Here is a 20,678-nt window from a genome sequence, read left to right as displayed (position 1 = left end):
TCTGTTGACTCAGGGATCGAGACGTGGCTGCACGATCCGTTACAGCTATGCGGATAAGATGCCTGTCATCTCGACTGCTAGTGATACGAGGCCTTTGGGATCCAGCACGGCGTTCCGTATTACCCTCCTGAACCCACCGATTCCATATTCAACTAACAGTCATTGGATCTCGACCAACGCGAGTAGCAATGTCGCGATACGATAAACCGCAGTCGCTATAGGCTACAGTCCGACCTTTATCAAAGTCGGAAACGTGATAGTACGCATTTCTTCTCCTTACAAGAGGCATGACAACAACGTTTCATCAGACAACGCCGGTCAACTGCTGTCTGTGTATGAGAAATTGGTTGGAAACTTTCCTCATGTCAGCACGTTGTAGGTGTCGCCACCGGCGCCAACCTTGTGTGAATGCTCTGAAAAGCTGACCATTTGCATATCGCAGCATCTTCTTCCTGTCGGTTAAATTTCGCGTCTGTAGCATGTCATCTTCGTGGTGTAGCAATTTTAATGGCCAGTAGTGTAATTAATTGATGCTTAAGAGAAAGACCATCGCCGTTTTAGTCAATTCACTACGTCTAATGGTTTATTTTACTTTGGTATTGCAGGCTAGAAGTGCCACTTTACTTTTTCATGTTTCACGTTCAGTTTTATCGGCTTCCCTTAAAGTGTCGACCTACTTCTTTTGTCTTTGAAACAACCGAGGAAGAAGAATATTTCAATAAATCATCTTCAGAGAAGAAGTGCTAATACTGTCGAGGGTGATATTGGCGAGAGTAGCGTGGGCTACAAAGGGATGTGGGAGACCCATGTAAAATCAAAAAGTAAAACGACAGCGGAAGCGACTGCCTGTAGTTAACAGGCAATACGTCTTCGTGATCCGGTTTGACACAAATTTTCAACTGTCACTAAATATTCATTGTATTGCATCTGAAGTGTTTGCACTGATATCATTTCATGACATTGTGTCGTCATTAATTTCGTCGATGTACTCATTTCAGATAGGCGTATTTAATCTCTTACAAATGTAATTTAGTTCCTACAATTGGACTTTAAGTTTGCAATCATATCCTTGCCATGAAAAGTAAATCAAATAGTAGACAGTTTGAGTTCGTATAATGCTGATCTGGGCGCCGTAATTTAGAGTAATATTTGCGCCGTTGCACCTCCTAAGAGGACGATAGGAACTGACTCACTTGACATATCGCGTGCTCTAGGGTTTTTGGTGATCTAAAATCTGTCATTAGTGGTAAGGCATCTGTATGAGACAGCTAAGAGAATCAACAGAGGTTATGCGAAATTACTCGCTCCCTTTCAGCGGCTTTTTATTTGAGCTCGCTGGACCATCAAAGGGTACCTACTGATAGAAAAAGAGCACTTGTCACTCCAGTTTTCAAGAAGGGCTGTCGTACAGATGTACATACAAGATGTGGCAATTAAATAACGAGAAAGAGCACGATGGATCCACAGACTCATCCGTTAGTCGCTAAACACTCAAATGCCAAAAATACCGTGACTAGCTAGAGTAACAGATTCCTTTCCTGTCGTTAGCTGTTAGTCTCGCATGTTGCGCCGTGGCAGTCGTTTGCGCTGATGAGAAGCCCACGATGTAGTAGGCACTATTGTAATGGAACTTACCGACAGAGGAGCTAAGAGTCTTGTCTCTCTATCTTGACTTACGTTTTATGTTCCTCTCACACATAAAACACGGTGCCCTATAGGAACATTCCGCCTTCTACATCTCTCGCCATAAAAAGAACTGGACTCAGATGGACTCGACCGCTCCACTGCAAACTTGGTGGGTATATTGCACATCAGTTATAGCAATGATTGCTTCAGCGAGTTGGCCGCGCTCTGACGGAGGATGGGTGTGATGATGATGATGTCGTCCTATTGCTTGATGATGGCATCGTGCCCATTGCTTGATGTAAGAGGGTCCCAAAAGGCCAGACCGGCCAATACGACACCAGGGAGCGACATTAGGTCTAAACGAGTTCGAGAGAGATCGCTCCGTGGGGCTGCGAGTAGCTGCGTCGTCCTGTTGTACTGCAGGTCTCACCGGTCCCACGGACACCACCATTGCCCATCGTTGGGGCAGTGGATACATGGAGGCAAACAGCTGGAGCAACAGAGGGTACCTAGAGATTGAAAAACAAACCACATATCACTCCCATTTTCAAGAAGGGTATGATTGAGGCGTCCGGCACGCGAAACAAGGAGGGAGCAGATCCGACAGCAATGATAAAGGGCCGGTCACCCGGTTGTCCTGCCGTCTATGCAACACCCTGTAAGTGCTGGTACCATTGGCAGGTTGCTGCAAGACGCCGACCATTACCACGCCTGTCAGTCACACCCAAGCAGTGTCGCGCCCGTCTTGTAACATCGGCAACCCTGCAGAGCCAGCGAGTCATCTTTTGAGACAAGTCCCACTTCTGCCTTGCATGTGACGACCATCGGATCTGTGTCTGGAGGCGCAGTGGAGAGCGCCACGAAGAGCGGTTTTTGCTCACCCTTCACACGTCCCGCCAGCCTGATGTGATGGCGTGGGGACGAGGTCCTGCAAGCCGGTACCCCACTATCGTGCCCTATTTCTGCATACCGCTGCACCTCCACAATATGCCTTGAAGCTGTGGATATTCTGCCATGGCCAGCCACATTGCCTTATCTCTCCCTGATTGGGAATGTCTGGGGTGCCATGGAGCGTGTCATCAGAACTCCACCTCCATCCACCAATCTATGGTATGGACACGCTCAGGTGCAAGCGGAATGGGATGGAGTATCACAGTATTAAATCCGAAGCTCGTAAGACTCCTGGCCGCATCGTCTGCACCATTGTATTTACAATGGGAGTCCGATGCCATACTACCATGTATGTTTCGTGGTTGCGTAGTACCATACACAATGGACCTTCAAAACTCGAAGTGTAGCCACTCCGTGTCTGTGTTACCATCCACCTGACTGCCTAGAATGGTCGCAGTCCGCCTTTTCAAAACTGGAAGTGTAGCCACTCCGTCTGTGTGTCACCATCCACCTGACTGCCTAGAATGATCGCAGTCCGCCTTGTTCTTCTGGGAGCAGCTCTTTTTATGACGATGAGTGCACATATTGTGCAAGCCTTAGTGCGGTACATGGGGAAGGGTACCTTCTTACCTTAACTGCTCTACTCGCAAATGGTGAGAAAATTATTGATGTACGAGCCCTAATCATCCTTACTTCAATCTTACTGTTCTTAAGCGAGATGAAAATTGAAGGCAGCTGATTCGCCCTCCAGTCTGTCGCATAACATTCACCACTCAAGCTCACGCAGCACTTCCGTAACACTCTCGTGCTGCTCGAACTGCGACGTCACAAGTCTAGCAGAGCCGCACGCTTCTGAACTGCCTCACTGTCTTCCTTCAGTCCACCTGGTGGGGATCATAAACACTCCAGTAGTTCTTAAGAACGATTCCGTATCCGATCTGCATTATAAGTCCGCTACATTTTCCGGAACCTTCCAAATAAACCGTAGACAGCCGTTGCCTTCCCTACAACTGACCTTTTGTGCTCGTTCTAGTTCATGTCGGTTTGCAACTTCAGGTCTAGATATGAGAAGCGCATAGCAGATATAATGTATTCGATCATGACAAGAATGGTTCTTCTACTCATCCGTAATAACTTCCATTTACCCACATCTGAACAAAGCTGCGATTCACCACACCAAACTGGAATTCTATCCAATTCTCAAACCCCCCTACTGTCACATCTACAAGGTCAAAATCACCAAGAAAAGGAAAATACACCATTTGACTCCAAGACAGTTGCCCATCGATCATGCATAGCAGAAAGAGAAGTCGTGCGCAATCATTTACGTAGTAATTGGTTATTTGCATTCTCAGTGTTAGTTCCCAGTCTTTATTAGGCAGTCGTCTCTGATGTTGAACCCTATAATTCCTACCACAAGTGGATGTCGTAATTTTCAGTTATGAACATCCTCAGCACCAGACCGTTATTTTCACTTGTTACGGAAAGATAAAAGAGTTTATGTGTTTGTTTTATCTGGAGTGACAAAATGTAAATAAAAACTGTCACAGCGATATATCGATAACTCACTGTAAACATAAATGACGTAGTTGAGTAATTATTGGGCAGCTTGAAGCCATATAGAAATAAACGAAAAAGTTTGGTTGTAGTCAGATAGTATTTAGTTTGTCCAACTGCAATGTTGACGCTCTGTAACGACGTACATTTCTTTTATGGAAAGGTCAGTGTGTTGGATTGTGTCTCTACTAGCGATTAGTAACTTATTTTTCAGTATGTTTAGCATGCTCAGCTTTTTCACGCTTCGTGTATTTCCAGCTTGCTCGCGAATAATGCTTTACGGCAGACGCCGTTGTATGGTGGGTTTCTGATGCATTTTCTTCCGCTAGTGGTAAACATTCTCTCGGTATCCATCCGGATACAGTGTGTAGACCCGAGCGCAGTCATGTACCGTACCCCTTCCACCCGAACAAAGGTGTACATTGCAGAAATGACGAACTTCTGGTGGCTTAAAGGTGCATCTGATGTGCGAAAAGGAAAAGACATTAAAACTAAAAGCCTTTGGTTTATCTATTTGGGTCGTTATTCAAGCAAAAGCCGAAACAACAACCAATGCAGATGAGTTGACTAACGTTGTTTATGAATATTGTGGTGTACAATATTAGCAATTTGTTTAAAACTTATTTTAAAGAAATAAATAGCGAAATAAAGTTAAATTTCTACAACAAATACCGTGCTTATTTTTTATGCGCGAGTGGTTTCTCTAAATGATGAATAAGCTGCATCAAGAAAATTTTCTGGAAAGAATAGATACAGGTCTCGTTACCAACAAAGTTTAATTTATCTTTCGATTTACCAATTTTGGGGACAAACAATGGAAACTGAGAGCCAGCTGAATTATTCCAGAATTATTCCTTCACCAAAGAAGAAGAAGTAAATATTCCTGAATTCCAATCAAGAACAACTGCCAAGATGAGAAAGATAGAAATAGATATCCTCGGTGTCGCAAAGCAACTTAAATCACTTAACAAAAGCAAGGCTTCCGGTCCAGGTTGTATACTAGTCAGGTTCCTCTCAGAGTATGCTGATACAATAGCTCCATATTTAGCAAGTATATACAACCACTCGCTCACAGAAAGATACGTACCTAAAGACTGGAAAATTGCTCAAGTCATACAAATACACAAATAGGGAAGTAGGAGTAATCCGTTGAATTACAGGCCCACATCACTAACGTCGATTTGTGGTAAGGTTTTGGAACATACTGTATTCGAACATTATGAAGTACCTCGAAGAAAACGATTTATTGACACGTAGTCAGCACGGATTCAGAAAATATCGTTCTTGCGAAACACAAATAGCTCTTTATACTCATGAAGTAATGAGTGCTATCGACAAGGGATGTCAAATTGATTCCATATTTTTAGATTTCCAGAAGGCTTTCGACACCGTTCCTCACAAGCGTCCTCTAACCAAACTGCGTGCCTATGGAATATCGTCTTAGTTGTGCGACTGGATTCGTGATTTACTGTCAGAAAGGTCACAGTTCGTAGTAATAGACGGAAAGTCATAGAGTAAAACAGAAGTAATATCCGGTGTTCCCCAGGGAAGTATTATAGGCCCTCTATTGTTCCTGATCTATATTAAAGAAATAGGAGACAATCTCAGAAGCCGTCTTAGATTGTTTGCAGATGATGCTGTCACTTACCGTCTTGTAAAGTCATCAGGTGACCAAAACGAATTGCGAAATGGTGTAGATAAGTTTCGCCGTATGGTGCGAAAGGTGGAAATTGACCTTGAATAAAGAAAAGTGTGAAGTTATTCACATGAGTATTAAAAGAAATCCTCTAAATTTCGACTACGCGATAAGTCACACAAACCTGAAGGCTGTAAATTCAACTAAATACTTAAGGATTACAATTTAAAAAAAAAAAACCTAAATTGTAACGATTACATAGATAGTGTTGTGGGTAGAGCAAATCAAAGACTGCGGTTCATTGGCAGAACACTTAGAAGGTACAACAGGTCGCCCGCATCTCGTGGTCGTGCGGTAGCGTCCTCGCTTCCCACGCCCGGGTTTCCGGGTTCGATTCCCGGCGGGGTCAGGGATTTTCTCTGCCTCGTGATGGCTGGGTGTTGTGTGATGTCCTTAGGTTAGTTAAGTTTAAGTAGTTCTAAGTTCTAGGGGACTGCTGACCATAGATGTTAAGTCCCATAGTGCTCAGAGCTATTTTTTTTGCAACAAGTCTACTAAAGACACTGCTTACACCACGCTTGTCCGCCCTATTCTGGAGTATCGCTCTGCGATGTGGGATCCGCATCAGATGGGACTGACGTATGACATCGAAAAAGTACAAAGAAGGGCAGCTCGTTTTGTATTACCGTAAAGTAGGGGTGATAGTGCCACAGATATGCTACGTGAATTGGAGTGGCAATCATTAAAACAAAGGCGCTTTTCGTTGCGACGGGATCTTCTCATGAAATTTCAATCACCAGTTTTCTCCTCCGATTGCGAAGACATTCTGGGGACCCACTTACTAAGGGAGAAATGATCATCGCTATAAGATAAGAGAAATCAGGGCTCGCGCAGAAAAATTTAAGTGCTCGTTTTCCCGCGCGCCGTTCGAGAATGGAACGGTAGAGAGACACCTTGAAGATGGCTCATTTAACCCTCTGCCAGGCACATTATTGTGAATAGCAAAACAATGGTTCAAATGGCTCTGAGCACCATGGGACTTAACATCTATGGACATCAGTCCCCTAGAACTTAGAACTACTTAAACCTAACTAACCTAAGGACAGCACACAACACCCAGTCATCACGAGGCAGAGAAAATCCCTGACCCCGCCGGGAATCGAACCCTGGAACCCGGGCGTGGGAAGCGAGAACGCTACCGCACGACTGTGAATAGCAGAGTAATCACATATATGTAGATGTAGAGCAGACTGGTCTGCGAAGTTATCAGACATAACACTGACAGCTAAAGGAAACAAAAATTTGTTTGATATACATTGATCTTCTGCAAGTTCTGCAGTGTCCCGTGTTCACTCATTGGAGTGGGGTTTACGAAGGCTGCTGACGTCTTATTATTTTTCTTTTCATGACGGAGATAATGGAATGTTTATTAACTTCTCATGCTCGGGGTTCGCCGTCTTGTAGAATTTTTTAAAGGACATCAGATTCGCCTATGACTGTAGAGTTCATTTTTTTCACAATTGCAGTTTCGGCCTTTGTCCATTTTCTAGCGGTGCCAAAAAATCTTTTCCTTCAGCACATGTCAGACTTTAAAATCCTCCGATATGTATACCTGTCAGTGTCAAAAATAAGCCTTTTCGCTGTATAAATACAGTAACATCAAACGAATATAAAGGTTTGTACATCGTGAAATGCACAGAGTTTCGCCCTCGTTTGATGTTACTGTATTTCTAAAGCGAAAAGGCTTATTTTAACGATAACATGTGTATACGTCGAGAATTTTAAAGTATGACATGTGCTGAAGCAAAATCTTTTCCAGTATCACTTGAAAATGGTCCAAAGACCAAAATTGCAATTGTGTAATAAATAATTTCCTCAGTCAACGGCGAATTTGATGTCCTTTAAAAAAGGTTGTTGTTGTTGTTTATCTCATCATACATTTCTTCAGTTTCTTCGTCATCTGCAAAGCTAGTTGGCATATAGACTTGTACTACTGTCGTAGGCGTGGGCTTCGTGTCTATCTTGGCCACAATAATACGTTCACTATGTTGTTTGTAGTAGCTTACGCCAACTCCTCTTTTTTTTAAATTCATTATTAATCCTACTCCTGCATTACCCCTATTTGATTTTGTATTTATAACCCTGTATTCACCTGACCATAAGTCTTGTTCTCCCTGCCACCGAACTTCGCTAATTCCCACTATATCTAACTTTAACCTATCCATTTCCCTTTTTCAATTTTCTAACCTACCTGCCCGATTAAGTGATCTGACATTCCACGCTCCGATCCGTAGAACGCCAGATTTCTTTCTCCTGATAACGACGTCCTCTTGAGTAGTCCCCGCCCGGAGATCCGAATGGGGGACTATTTTACCTCCGAAATATTTTACCCAAGAGGACGCCATCATCATTTATCCATACAGTAAAGCCGCATTCCCTCGGGAAAAATTACGGGTGTAGTTTCCCCTAGCTTTCAGCCGTTCGCAGTACCAGCACAGCAAGGCCATTTTGGTTAGTGTTACAAGGCCAGATCAGTCAATCATCCAGACTGTTTCCCCTGCAACTAATACCCCTCCGTTATGGTTGCACCTACGGTACAGATATCTGTATCGCTGAGGCACGCAAGCCTCCCCACCAACGGCAAGGTCTGTGGTTCATGGGGGAGGGGGGGGGGGGAGGTTAAAAAGGTATGTTCATTGTTAATTTGTGGGATGAATTTACTCCACTACTCGACGAGGAGATTCGGGTGAAATTTCGTCGTATTTGCTTAACTTCTGAAACAACTACAAGTGCATGGAGGTATGTTCACAGTTAATATGTTTTAATATTTTTGTGTGGCCTGACCGCTGAGTCGATAAGGATGATAATTAGACGTAACCGACATTCTACTACGGACTCAGCATCCTCCACAGCAAGCAGGACTTCGCCTTACTTGAGAAGAGGAAGCAGTGTTTGATGATTTGTCGGGGGATAAAATTTTACAACCGAGGGAGCGAGAAACGATGATTTCAAGGATTTTAATTCCATCGAACTATGAAAAACCGAAATATTCTAAAAATCATTGAGACTTTGCAGTGATGATCTGCGTGGTTCGCATGTTCGTTGTAGCCAAAATTTGCTTTGACGATAGAAATGACGTGAATTTGACTGTACTGTGCTTGGAAGTAGCAAGATTAGTGTCTCACTGTGTTCGACTTTGACTCTACTCAACAATGGGTCACACAGATTCACGAAAGAGATTTGTTAGATATGATCAATTTTCTGAAGCCAAAATACAAGCTTTTTTATGAAAATCAGGAATGTGAACAGTGACTTGATACTTTCAAATGATCTGATTTTTTACTCAAGAACCAATTATTCAACTACTACGTGTTAATATTTTGTTCAGAACGTAATGACTTGTTGTATTACAGCAAGTAATGTGTTAAACATAGTTCCTCATGGTTGAAAACAAATTTAACGAGAACACCTACATGGCAACGGACAGTACAATTTGGAGGAAGGAAACGCGAGCAGTTGAATAACACTGCACAGATGTGGCTGCAGTGCGATGTACCAGGACATAAACATATTTAGCAAAATACAAAAATACCCTCAGAATACACTATTAAGTCCAGTATCAACATTTTATACTTACAGTATGTACAATAATTATAAACAAGTTGCATTGTAATTGTTTTGCTATTATTTTTCCGGGCCAGGACTTACTGTACGTTTACTGTTCTAGTAAATATTGTGAAACGTGTCGCACAGTGTTTTTCGCGAATGTGCTGCATTGGCTGTCGCGAGGAATCTCCAACAAGAGCGTTTATCTGCACCAGAAATCTTTCGCTGCCCTTGACAACTTAACGGTTAGTCGCTTCCGTGTGCTGACACTAATGAAGGTACACATTAACTTGGGGTACTTTCGGGAAAAACAGCACACGCACAGCTGTTTGCGAGGCCTCCGGCACCTGCTCTCTAGGCAGCTGTACCAAATGGCGATGAATCATTCCGTATGCTCACGTCGCTCACAATGAGCTTCCAGGTTGCGTGATGTTTCGTAGCCAATATCACGTTGCCGCGTCAAGCCCCTCAAGTCAGTGACAACAGTTCGTCAGCTTGTATTATAACGCAACAGTGTAAGTCGAACTATTACGTTGACTGATAGCTCTCTTGAATCGTGGCTTTTGCTACTATGCTGCTATCGCACGTCGCTGGAAAATTTGTTCAGTTTGTAACTTGCGAAATTGCATTGATGTTACTGTTTGTTTTTTCCACTATGCAGAACATAAAACGTAACGATGTTTAATATAAGGAGAGATCATTTTCTGTAGCGAATACCACGTAAGAAATGGTCTTCACTTACACTTTTTATTTCACTTTTAATTGTTAAAATGGCATTGTACATTCTAACGTCCTGTAGTATTTATGGATTCGTCTAAGTTCTACACTTTCGTGATCATCTCTGTAGAGGATCATGTCGGTAGAAAGAACAATGTATGAACTGTGGGTGAATTTGCAAGTGGAATTGTGTGGATCCAAAGGTTAACAGTAGGCACTAGTGACCACACACCTGCAGGAGAACACTTTAGAGAGACAGCTGTTATTGCTGGATCACAGGTCACACAATCAACTAGAAGTACCTCAATCTCGAGCTAATTACGTCGTCTTCATTTAACGTTGAATATCAGTACCAAACAATACAGCTAATGTACAGTGTGATCCAAAGCGATCAATCCTATTCCGAGTATTCTGAAGTAAGAAATCAGCTCTTGGAAATGAATGTTACAGGCAGTACCAAAAATAAAAACCCTAGAGGGCATATGTGATGTCACTGGTGTAAGAAACCACATGTAATCTCTGTGTAAATGCGGACGTGTCAACGGCGTTGTTTTGGTCCGAGCTTGTTCGTGTGGTCTTGTTCTGCGCTTCCATGACTGTTGTCACCAACGCTCTTGAGATGCCGTGGCTGAGCGAAACGCGTCGTTCTTCGGTTAATTAAGCACAATGTGCAACATACGACTGTTTTTAATATTTGAAAATATTTGTACAAGAGAGATATTTGAGAGAGTGTGGCAAAATTTTGTGCTGACATGTTTTGATAAGGATATGGTGAAAATTTCAAAGCGTGGCTCAGGGATATCATTACCAATGAAACTATGCGTTAATACGTTGTTGCATACGTTGCAGAATAGTCTGTTCATATGACTTAGCACGGAGTATGCTGCTTCATGTTCAACAAAAGTAGAATTTGAATGTGCCGGGCTTCTCCTGAAAAATCACATGTGAAGAATGCCCCAAAACTCAAAGCACAAATTAAAATATCAAGGAAGTGCACAATATTGCAGTGGATGGTCGACTATTAAAGATGTATGAAACAGATGATGCCAAACGCTTATCAGAAGAAAAAGTGCGTTACATTTTTCATAGCTGTGAGAAATCTCTTGTTTGATGTGAGCATCATTTCTTCTAAACAAAAGAATTTTTCGGCAGTGTCTGCAACGGACCGATTTTCATCGGCGATTCGTCACTTTAGAAGTGACGTGAGTTCATCTCTTCAAGCCAGAAATGAAAAAGTAATCGAAGCAGTGGGTGGAAAGTGATGTCTCTAAACAAAGTAAAGGGTAGTCGATTTCACTGTCAAAACGACGCGGCAGCGTTTTATCGGATTCAAAGGAGGTCTTATTTATTGTCCTACATGTGGCAGAATAATAGGGAAGTTTGCTACAACAAATGGATAAAAAATACGAGAGAAGACGACTGGGATGAGAAAGGAAAAAAAGGTCATATTTCATCAGGACAAAAAAGTATTGACAACGAAAATAAAAAAAATGTTTCAAATGGCTCTGAGCACTATGGGACTCAACATCTTAGGTCATAAGTCCCCTAGAACTTAGAACTACTTAAACCTAACTAACCTAAGGACATCGCACACATCCATGCCCGAGGCAGGATTCGAACCTGCGACCGTAGCAGTCCCGCGGTTTTGGACTGCAGCGCCAGAACCGCACGGCCACCGCGGCCGGCGACAACGAAAGTAAACGAGGTTTAATTTACAAAGCGGTGGGACATAGTCCGTATTCAGCAGATTTGCCTTGTGACTCACACCTAGAGCGGCATCGATTTGAATGTGAGACAGGGAGACGTGTTCAGACCAATAAGGAGGGCATGACAGTAATATTACTACTAGTACTAATTCTTCTTGTTGTGCTAACAGTTCCATTCATCCGTGGATCAATTTTACAAGGCTTTTGGACATATCGTCGTATTACATAAAAAACACAGTTCATAAATACAAGCACTTTCATACATGCAGGTTTTGTTAGACAAGAATGGGACAGGGAGTCGGTCGTGGGTTTCTAGTAGCAACCATCCTGGCATTCGCCGGAGGTAGTTTAGGAAAACTGCGGGAAAACGTAGAGCAGGCCGGTCAGCACAACTTCGTTCGGTTCATCCGCAGTTTATAATATTGTTTAGTTTATACATTTTTGCAAAGTTTTTGTTTCATAAATTATAAAACTATATCGACATGGTTTATTAATTTCACAACACCAATATTTCTCAACACCAGTATTTTCCAGCACTTTAACGATATAATGTATTGACTGGAAAAGCATTGGGATAATTACATTGTCCATGAAGAGGAAAACGTCAAAAAATAAGTGCATTTTTTGTATGAAAACCACTCTCACTGTCTGGAGAAGTTAATACTTTGCCTTTGCTGTGGGCTAAATTTTTCTCATTTACAGAGTCTGATTTCACTATGCATTAATATACGACAAAACACAGTATAGTGCTCTGTCAAGCACTTAAGTGTGAATTGCAGTGTATTCACATAGATGTAGATGAAGATTTGGCACGGCTTGTGTCTATCACGGGCAGTGAGTGATGTGCATTTTCACTCCTGAAATTCTTGTACATTACCACTATGCATCTGCCAGTAAGCCGGTATCGGATCCTACATTTACAAGTAACAATTGCAATGAAACTGCTGAACGAATTGTGAAGTTCTTGCCGAGAAAGACGTGCCTGCAGCTGCTTGTCTTCACAAGATTCAAGTTGCACGCACTGTTGCATCATCCGAAACGTTAGCGGCCGGTAGCGCTGACTCGGGAGGACTTCACGTCCGTCGCCTAGGCTCGCGCTTGCTGCCGATGACCGGCGGAAACAGCCGAGCGTGCGCCGGTGGTGGGGACAGGTCGGGTCTTGATATTCTGCCGCAGGTGAGCACACGCTACTAGTCGTGCGCTGATCGCGAACGCAAGATGGTGAAAAGAGTGGTGTCTGAGCTTAACTGTGATTCGCCGGCGTCTTTCGAGAAGGCGATGGAAGTGCTGCCGTGTCCGCTATCCGTCGATTTCTCGTGTTTCTATGGTAAGTCGCTTGCACCTCAACGATGGGAATGTGTGGCTCTACCTAAATTTTCAAATGCTAATTTATCATTAGTTGCAGCTTTGCTTTCGCCGGTATGCGCTGCTCACGTGTCTTGTAGTAACACCCCTGTAATTGCGACAATGTGTGATATTCGTTCCTTTTCCCTTAATCTGCTGTAAAACTGCTGTATGGATGGAGTATTTTCAGAACAGGTCATTAATTTGCAGTATTTGCTAGACCGTGGAGGATGAAAATTACCTCAAAAGTGTAGCAATCGAAATGCATGCTAGCCATAGTCTTGTTTCGCTCCCCATCATTCTGCTGGGTGAGCCACCCGCCCCTGTGACAGGAACTACTGTGAGATGTTATTTAAATACAATGTCTGATCACGTCTCTTACATTTTGCTCATGTGAACCGTATATCAAGTCCGAAAATTTAGCATGATGTAGTCTGGCTGATTATCATACTTAGATTGAAAATTTCCTTACAACCAATTCAATTCTCTGGTTGACGATACATTGGTGTGCCTATTGTTAACTCGTTAGATGAGTAGATACTTAAAACGGAAATTGATCCCAAGTTGGCTCTAAGAGTTGTGGCCACTGAGGCAGTTTTTTTGGGTGTGTGAATGCCAAGTAGCACTGTCTTTGAGATAGCACGATAAACTTTTCGTTCTTCTAGCAACATTAGTGCACTGGTTTGCAGGTGGAGGAAGGACATTAACACCTTCGGCAGTATGCTGTTATTTCTGTTCCATGGCTTTGATAAACTTTAGAAATAACACTTTGTAACATATTAAGCTTAAAAAGTATTCTTTTCCTATATAGTCTGGTTTAACAGCAAGAGTTGTGTTAGAATACTATGACTTCAAACAATGAGCACAATTTCAAAAGATGGATCCCCCCAGTCGACGTTTTGACACAATACCCCTTTTTTGCCTCAAACTGTGCACAAAACAGACTTAAACAGAAACCGGTCGCCAGGAGAATATTTTAACAGCAGCTTAACGGTGTTACACGTTGTCAATTGTTAACCTCCAGTAGTGCCAAGCTAAAAAGCAGTGCGATGTTCATACAGAGCCTTACATGGAAGAGCCATCTAACAGTATGTTTACGATATTAATTTCCTACAAAGTGCATGAACACCGCTCCATGGAACCAAGCGCATGATTGCCTCCTTTTCTCCATTAACTTGCCGCCGTTTAAACGCACACGTTTCAGAAGAAGGAAACGCAAATGTAGTTCTCATAGACGTTTGTTAAAACAATTCTATTATTTTTTTCTCTCGAAATAGTGAATAGACGAGCGCGGCGGGAAGAGAGACGAGCGTCTTCTTTTCTTCATTAGATGGCGAGAGTGAGAGGCCAGAAGATTTGGACGACGTTTGTGTGGAGGCGAGAGACGCTCTGTCGCGGCGCGTGGAGGCGGAACTGCGGCAGGCGCACGGGGGCGACGTCGTACTGCCCCCAGGACTGCTGCCCTCGGCCGCAGAACGTATCCTCCAGATGGCCAGCACCGAGCCCTACGGACTCAGGTAAGGCAACCAGTTCAACCGGCAATAATTTTGTGGATGCCCGACATTCTGCTGCCACGGCTGTTAACATTTTAAGGTGAATGTGAAACACCTCCTCAGCTGCTGTTAACAGCAGCAGTGGTGGTGTTTACATATACCTTAAAATTCAAAAGTTCGTCGCAACAGAACTGGTCATTCTAGACTGACTGATTACTAGTCATATGTGAAATATCTGCCTCTTGAGAGAGAAATTTTAAATAAGATATAGTTGGTTGACCACACGAATAGACTGATATGAGCAGTTCCTCACCGATTGTATTAGGAACCAACGAACGTTTGAATTTACGATTTCTGCAGTTTGCACAAATAACTTGTTAGTGGCTTTTATTAATTGCAAGTACCAGAAATTCAATAAAATTTACCAATAGCGTTTATTCTGATGAAATGTTCAGTATAGAATGTCTACATTTTCTTTTAAAGGAATATAGGGCGTTGCAAATCGAGTAGTTTGCTTGTATTTAGTATTATCGATATGGAAAAAGGGTAGATCTTCTCCCCATGCTTCTTCTGTATCATCGCTGTCATCAATCAGATGTTTACTGGGAAATGGCCTCTAGACTTCCAGTAAAATACGCCTTCGTATTCATCGCATTGTATGGACTTACAACAGTTTACCGATTATGGTTCCTACGAGTCATCATAAGGTCTGGAGTCTTCTTGCAAAAATAAGTCGTCGAACAGCCACCTAACACCAATCTTGGTCGCCGGCCAATAAGAAAAACTGTGCCTTTTGGCAAGCAATAACTGATAACTGGCCTAATAGTAATGGCTGGCCAGAGTGACCGAGCAGTTCTAGGCGCTACAGTCTGGAACCGCGCGACCGCTACGGTCGCAGGTTCGAATCCTGCCTCGGGCATGGATGTGTGTGATGTCCTTAGGTTAGTTAGGTTTAAGTAGTTCTAAGTTCTAGGGGACTGATGACCTCGAGTTAAGCCCCAAAGTGCTCAGAGCCATTTGAACCGATCTTGGTCACCTGACTGGCGGTTGATTACAAGTGACAAAGATCGGCGTTAGGCAGAAGTTTGACGTATTACTTTTGTAACTAGATACTATATCTCATGATGACTCATAAGATCCGAAACCGGTAATTTGTTGTAAGTATCTCCAATGTGATCAATAAGTTGAGAATAAAAAAATCTTTTCCGTTAGATTTTTCCGTGCATTGTAGTATAGCTCTATGTTCCTCCTGCAAGCTTCTAATATCTACCCACCTTTCACGTGGTCAGCATCTCATTCTCTTCTCTTGGAATCCAGAAAGGAACTTCGTTGGTTAATCTACTATCTCAAAATGGTTCAAATGGCTCTGAGCACTATGGGACTCAACTGCTGTGGTCATCAGTCCCCTAGAACTTAGAACTACTTAAACCTAACTAACCTAACACATCCATGCCCGAGGCAGGATTCGAACCTGCGACCGTAGCAGTCGCACGGTTCCGGACTGCGCGCCTAGAACCGAGAGACCACCGTGGCCGGCAATCTACTATCTGTTCGAATGGATGCATGTCCTGCCCATCTCTCTGAACACTACGGTTGCACTTAAGTCATCCACTCAGGTGTGGTGCCTGATACTCTTTGCAAGAATATTGGATCTTCATACATTGCCGTACTGATCTACCATTACGTCTCGCAACGAAGTAACCTTAACAGGTTCTCAGCTGAATGTATGAATTTCATCCCTAGACATATATTCCAAGAGCACTATGTAAAAGAATCTTCATTGTGCATCTCTTGCACCATAATCGTAAAGCAGTTAGCCCCACTTGTGCAACTAGCGAGCGGGTACTTTTCTTAGCACATAAGTGTAGCCATATGGAAGAAGTTAAAGTAAATGAGTATAGCAGGATTGGTGTGTGATGTTCAGGCCCCTGTTTGCAACTTTTTCCAAATGGACGCCACTTCGGTGACTTGTGTGTCCCTAATCTACCTCAGTGATCCATTTGGGGAAAGGGGACCTGCAATTTAACGTGGAATCGGAACCACGTGTTGTTCGTGCCATATCTTCACATCAGTGGCAGATGAAGGCTAGCGTAAAAGCAGACTGGTATCTGACTGGGATCCGATTCTGTGATGTTACAACCTCCACGTTCGCTCTTACCACTAGACTCCGAAGCCCGACAGCAGAAGAACGGTTAAAGGAAAGAATTAAATTAAGCAAACATAATTTCATTTTTTCTTACCCAACCAAAATAAGTTCCGTTCACATACTAAGTACAGAAATAGTGTGACTGGTACAGTCTAACAAACATTTTTTTTCCTATAGTATTTTTTGCCAATGGTTATTTTTCGTGTTTTACAGAGGGTGCACGCTGCATGTCGACTTGGATTCAGGAAAGCAGTCTGGAGAGCGACTACGCCTCACGACCGTGAAATGTGCGCCGGACACTGTCTCTACGTTCGAATTGTTCCTCACACTCCAGCAGGAGACCTCTTGGAAAACCGCCCTGCCGCAGTTCCTCAAGTAAGTACACCTTATCTCACCTCAACTTATTTCCAGTAGACATTCTGTGAACAACATAGGACTTTTCGCTAGTTGGAGTCGGTGAATGTGACATTAGAGATAAATCTCCCAAATCGTAATATAAATCTAATCCGCCTTGAGTCTCTGAAGCAATAAGTGTTTTCCGTTGGACAAGTTGCTTCGGAATAGCATTACTAGTTCTGGGGGCTTTTGTAATATAACAGTTTGATTACTGCTGTGAATATCAAGCACCAACACATAAAACTTATCTGTTTAAGTAAATCATTGGATGATTGTTATCCAGGCAGTTTCATATCGGTTACATCCAATGTAAGCTATAGTTACCGTCTGAATTCTGTCCTCCTTTCGTCTTTCTTCCCTTTGTAAACGCACATAGTCTGCCACGTTTTTCTATGAAAACCGCTTACTTTTGCCATGCGAATAATTGCAGGCTTTGTGGAACGAGTGAATTCTCTTAATCTTCGTATTAGAATTTACAGGTTTATCCACGACGGCATATATGTTGGTGAAAATCTTAATTTAAGCACAGGGTTACAATACGCTAGAGTGTTGTGGCGTAACAAGCTAGCTACGCCACACTGAGCAGGGAGCCGAAAGGCACGCGTACACACACGCCGACTGGCGTCAAGTCTGGAACAGGATACGTTATGACTGCTATTAAGAAAATACGTAGCTTTGGAATATACTTAACTTTATTCTTTGTTGGTTTACAACGTTCTTCTTGAGACATTTATACGATAACTCTCAAACTAGGTAAGGCTAATGGCGCCTTGCTAGGTCGTAGCCATGGACTTAGCAGAAGGCTATTCTAACTGTCTCTCGGCAAATGAGAGGAAGGCTTCGTCCGTATTGTCGCTAGCAATGTCGTCCGTACAACTGGGGCGAGTGCTCGTCCGTATCTCGAGACCTGCCTTGTGGTGGCGCTCGGTCTGCGATCACACAGTGGCGACACGCGGGTCCGACATGTACTAAATGGACCGCGGACGATTTAAGCTACCACCTAGCAAGTGTGGTGTCTGGCGGTGACACCACACTAGAGTATGCGATGGTGCTAAGCTTTTGAATTTAATTGAATAAATCTTGTTCACTTCTGTTTGAATATTTAGGGTTATTGAGTAGAGTCTTACTTTTTGACTACCGTTTAAGCAAATAGCGTAACAATTGGTTTGCAACTAAAATTAGCGGTCACATTCATATATAAGATTGCAGAAGAGAAAACTGTGTTTAGTTGGCTCTAATGAATAGTTTTGACTTAGAAGTACAGGAAAGCTGAAGCGTCTCGAAGTATCAAAATATGTTTGAGTTTCATTTCTCGACAGTAAGAGACATTCTTGAACAGAAATAGCCAATGAACTATAGATTAATGCTTACGTGTAGCTGTGCATAGATCCTCGTACGAATGGTATATATTATACAAGATGGTAAGAAACAGTATGAAAAGTTTGTAAGGATGTTACAGGGTAGATTGGTAGATTGTGCGAGGAATAACTGTTAAAAAGCAAATTCCATACGTTGTGCCGTTTCTGAATTAATTAGCACTGAAGTTAGCCAATCAGGTCGTTACGTCAGCAAATTGAAGCAGCCAGCCAGAGACAGCGTCGCCACACTTGTTCTTCGTTTGGTTTGCTCAAAATAAACGTAGGTTGTGCCTACTTAGCTTAAATGTATCACGTTCGAAAAAGACAATTTCAACTTGTACTGAGCTTTTGAACAAGTGGTGACTCACGGGACCCACAGTCTTCGCACTGTCGCATTTTAGCGCGTGCGGTTGCTTGAATTTGCGTGCGGAACGACCTAATTGGCTAACGTCAGTGGTAACTGAATCGGAAACAGCATGACGTATGAATTTTTTTCTCTCAACAATTGTTTCTCAGTACAACTTCCCTTCAAGCTTTTCAGACTGTTTCTCACCAACCTGTATAGACACTCAGAAGATTACAGACTTATTGACTGGTGAGGGTAGATGAATCTGCAGAAATCGAATGACGCTGTTATTGACTGCTTTTCTAGTCACTGTCTACTCCAGGCAGCAGGCAACGCCGAGCTTAATGAGTCTGACATTTTAACGAAAAGCTGTGTTTCTGTTTCAGTTAAGTCAGATTTTAACACGTAAAGGATCTCAACTTTGGACGTCACTCGTATTTTCGTAGACGTAGACGCTCTAAACACGGCGTCTCTGCCAGCTAAAGACAACAGCGACCAAAAAGCAGTCATACCGTCCAATTCGGCAAGTACCATCAGCCTCATATCAAAGTGTGCGTATGGTACATAACGCTCCAGAAAATTAGTCGTGGATTTGAATAAATATGTAACAGTTCGCCGTATTATTTCTACGTATCCGTTTCCTCCGGAAAGATCCCTCAGCTCCCCCGCGTCTCGCACACTTTCACGGAACCGAGAGCGGGCTGCCGAGTGCGCACGTGCTTTCCACCACGCTCGTGGCCACTTGCAGTGAAAACGCCTCCAGTGAGTCAGTTCGGGAGAAAGCTAAACGTAATTTTGTTCGCAGGAACCTCACCAGCGGCGGCGCGCTTGTCCTCAGTCGGGACTTCACCCTCAGCAAGAAGCGCCTCTTCCGCTCCTATTCGTGATCAGCGCTGGTCCGCCGACGTCTTTCGAGCTGGAGAGCGAAGTGCCTGGAGCCCGACGCCTCGTCTCTGGAGATTCAAGACTGAACCATCGCCTCTGTATCAACGCCCGCCAGTTTAGCAACTCTAAGGCGCGAAACAATCAACCGAAGCCATTGTCCCAGTCGTATCATCTTCATCGTATTTATTACGTATCATTCCGCCACACACTGTCATGAACATCTGAGCGTAGCCTCATTTTTCCTGCTTTTTAAAATACATTTGAGAAATCTCTGGACGTGTCTGTATGTCCAGTCTCTCTCATTATATGGGTCCAGAGGACCTGAGCGCACCAAAGAATTACACTGATCATTCTTGGGTGCGCGAACTCATCTTCAGTTCATCCATGTTGCTCATATTTTTGTCTGAAGACTGATTTTTCACTTTGCTGTGCCTACTTAGTCGGCTACCATTTTGGAAGCTCGCATTGCGAAGTATTATCGTTGTTTTTATACATTATTTCTGAAAAAGAAGATTTTGAATTGTTGTTTCTAAATATTTTATTTATGTGTGTTGGATTATTTCCAACTATGTGAAAACAGAAGTAAAGCAAGATGTTTGATTATACTACTTGTTTTTTCATCTCACCTCTCTTTCCCTATAATTCCTGAAAGAGACAGGTCCCACCATGAAAAGTAAGAAAAATTCTTTCTGTGTGAGAACGTTTTCCCTGCATAGGCTGTGCTTGTTAGTTAGAGAATGGCTAGAGTTATTATTTGTAAACACAGCCTGTGCTGAAATAATGTTCTTACACGAGAGATTCAATTCGTCTGAGAAGCCTAAGTATCCAAACAGAAGTAAAACTTAGAACATGAAATTAAAGATTTATTTCAATGGGAAAATAAATCTAGAACTTTATGGATTTTAGGAAAGGATTTGCAACCAGTGATTGTCAGGTTTTAGAATTTGTCCCTTGGCCAAAGGCGGTGAATT

General features: G+C 42.9%; 1 protein-coding gene across 1 annotated transcript; it reads left to right on the top strand.

Moving 5' to 3' along the window:
- Positions 1-12,920: 12,920 nt before the first annotated feature.
- Positions 12,921-20,312, top strand: LOC124776633 (protein charybde-like). Its single transcript, XM_047251721.1, has 4 exons — positions 12,921-13,066; positions 14,414-14,600; positions 16,936-17,097; positions 19,628-20,312. Exons 1-4 carry the CDS (start codon positions 12,958-12,960, stop codon positions 19,707-19,709), a joined length of 540 nt encoding a protein of 179 aa, XP_047107677.1. The 5' UTR covers positions 12,921-12,957; the 3' UTR covers positions 19,710-20,312.
- The last annotated feature ends 366 nt before the right edge of the window (positions 20,313-20,678 follow it).

Source organism: Schistocerca piceifrons, chromosome 2 (assembly GCF_021461385.2).
Source record: "Schistocerca piceifrons isolate TAMUIC-IGC-003096 chromosome 2, iqSchPice1.1, whole genome shotgun sequence".
In the NCBI taxonomy this organism is placed as follows: domain Eukaryota; kingdom Metazoa; phylum Arthropoda; class Insecta; order Orthoptera; family Acrididae; genus Schistocerca; species Schistocerca piceifrons.
This window is presented reverse-complemented; position numbering and strand designations above follow the sequence as displayed.

What these genes read in the sequence shown, in the direction of transcription:
- LOC124776633 (XM_047251721.1), top strand. Translation starts at nt 12,958, where the DNA reads ATGGTGAAAAGAGTGGTGTCTGAGCTTAACTGTGATTCGCCGGCGTCT. An exon ending in ACCGAGCCCTACGGACTCAG is followed by an intron (nt 14,601 to 16,935) that starts GTAAGGCAACCA and finishes CGTGTTTTACAG; the next exon opens with AGGGTGCACGCTGCATGTCG. An exon ending in GCCCTGCCGCAGTTCCTCAA is followed by an intron (nt 17,098 to 19,627) that starts GTAAGTACACCT and finishes TTTTGTTCGCAG; the next exon opens with GAACCTCACCAGCGGCGGCG.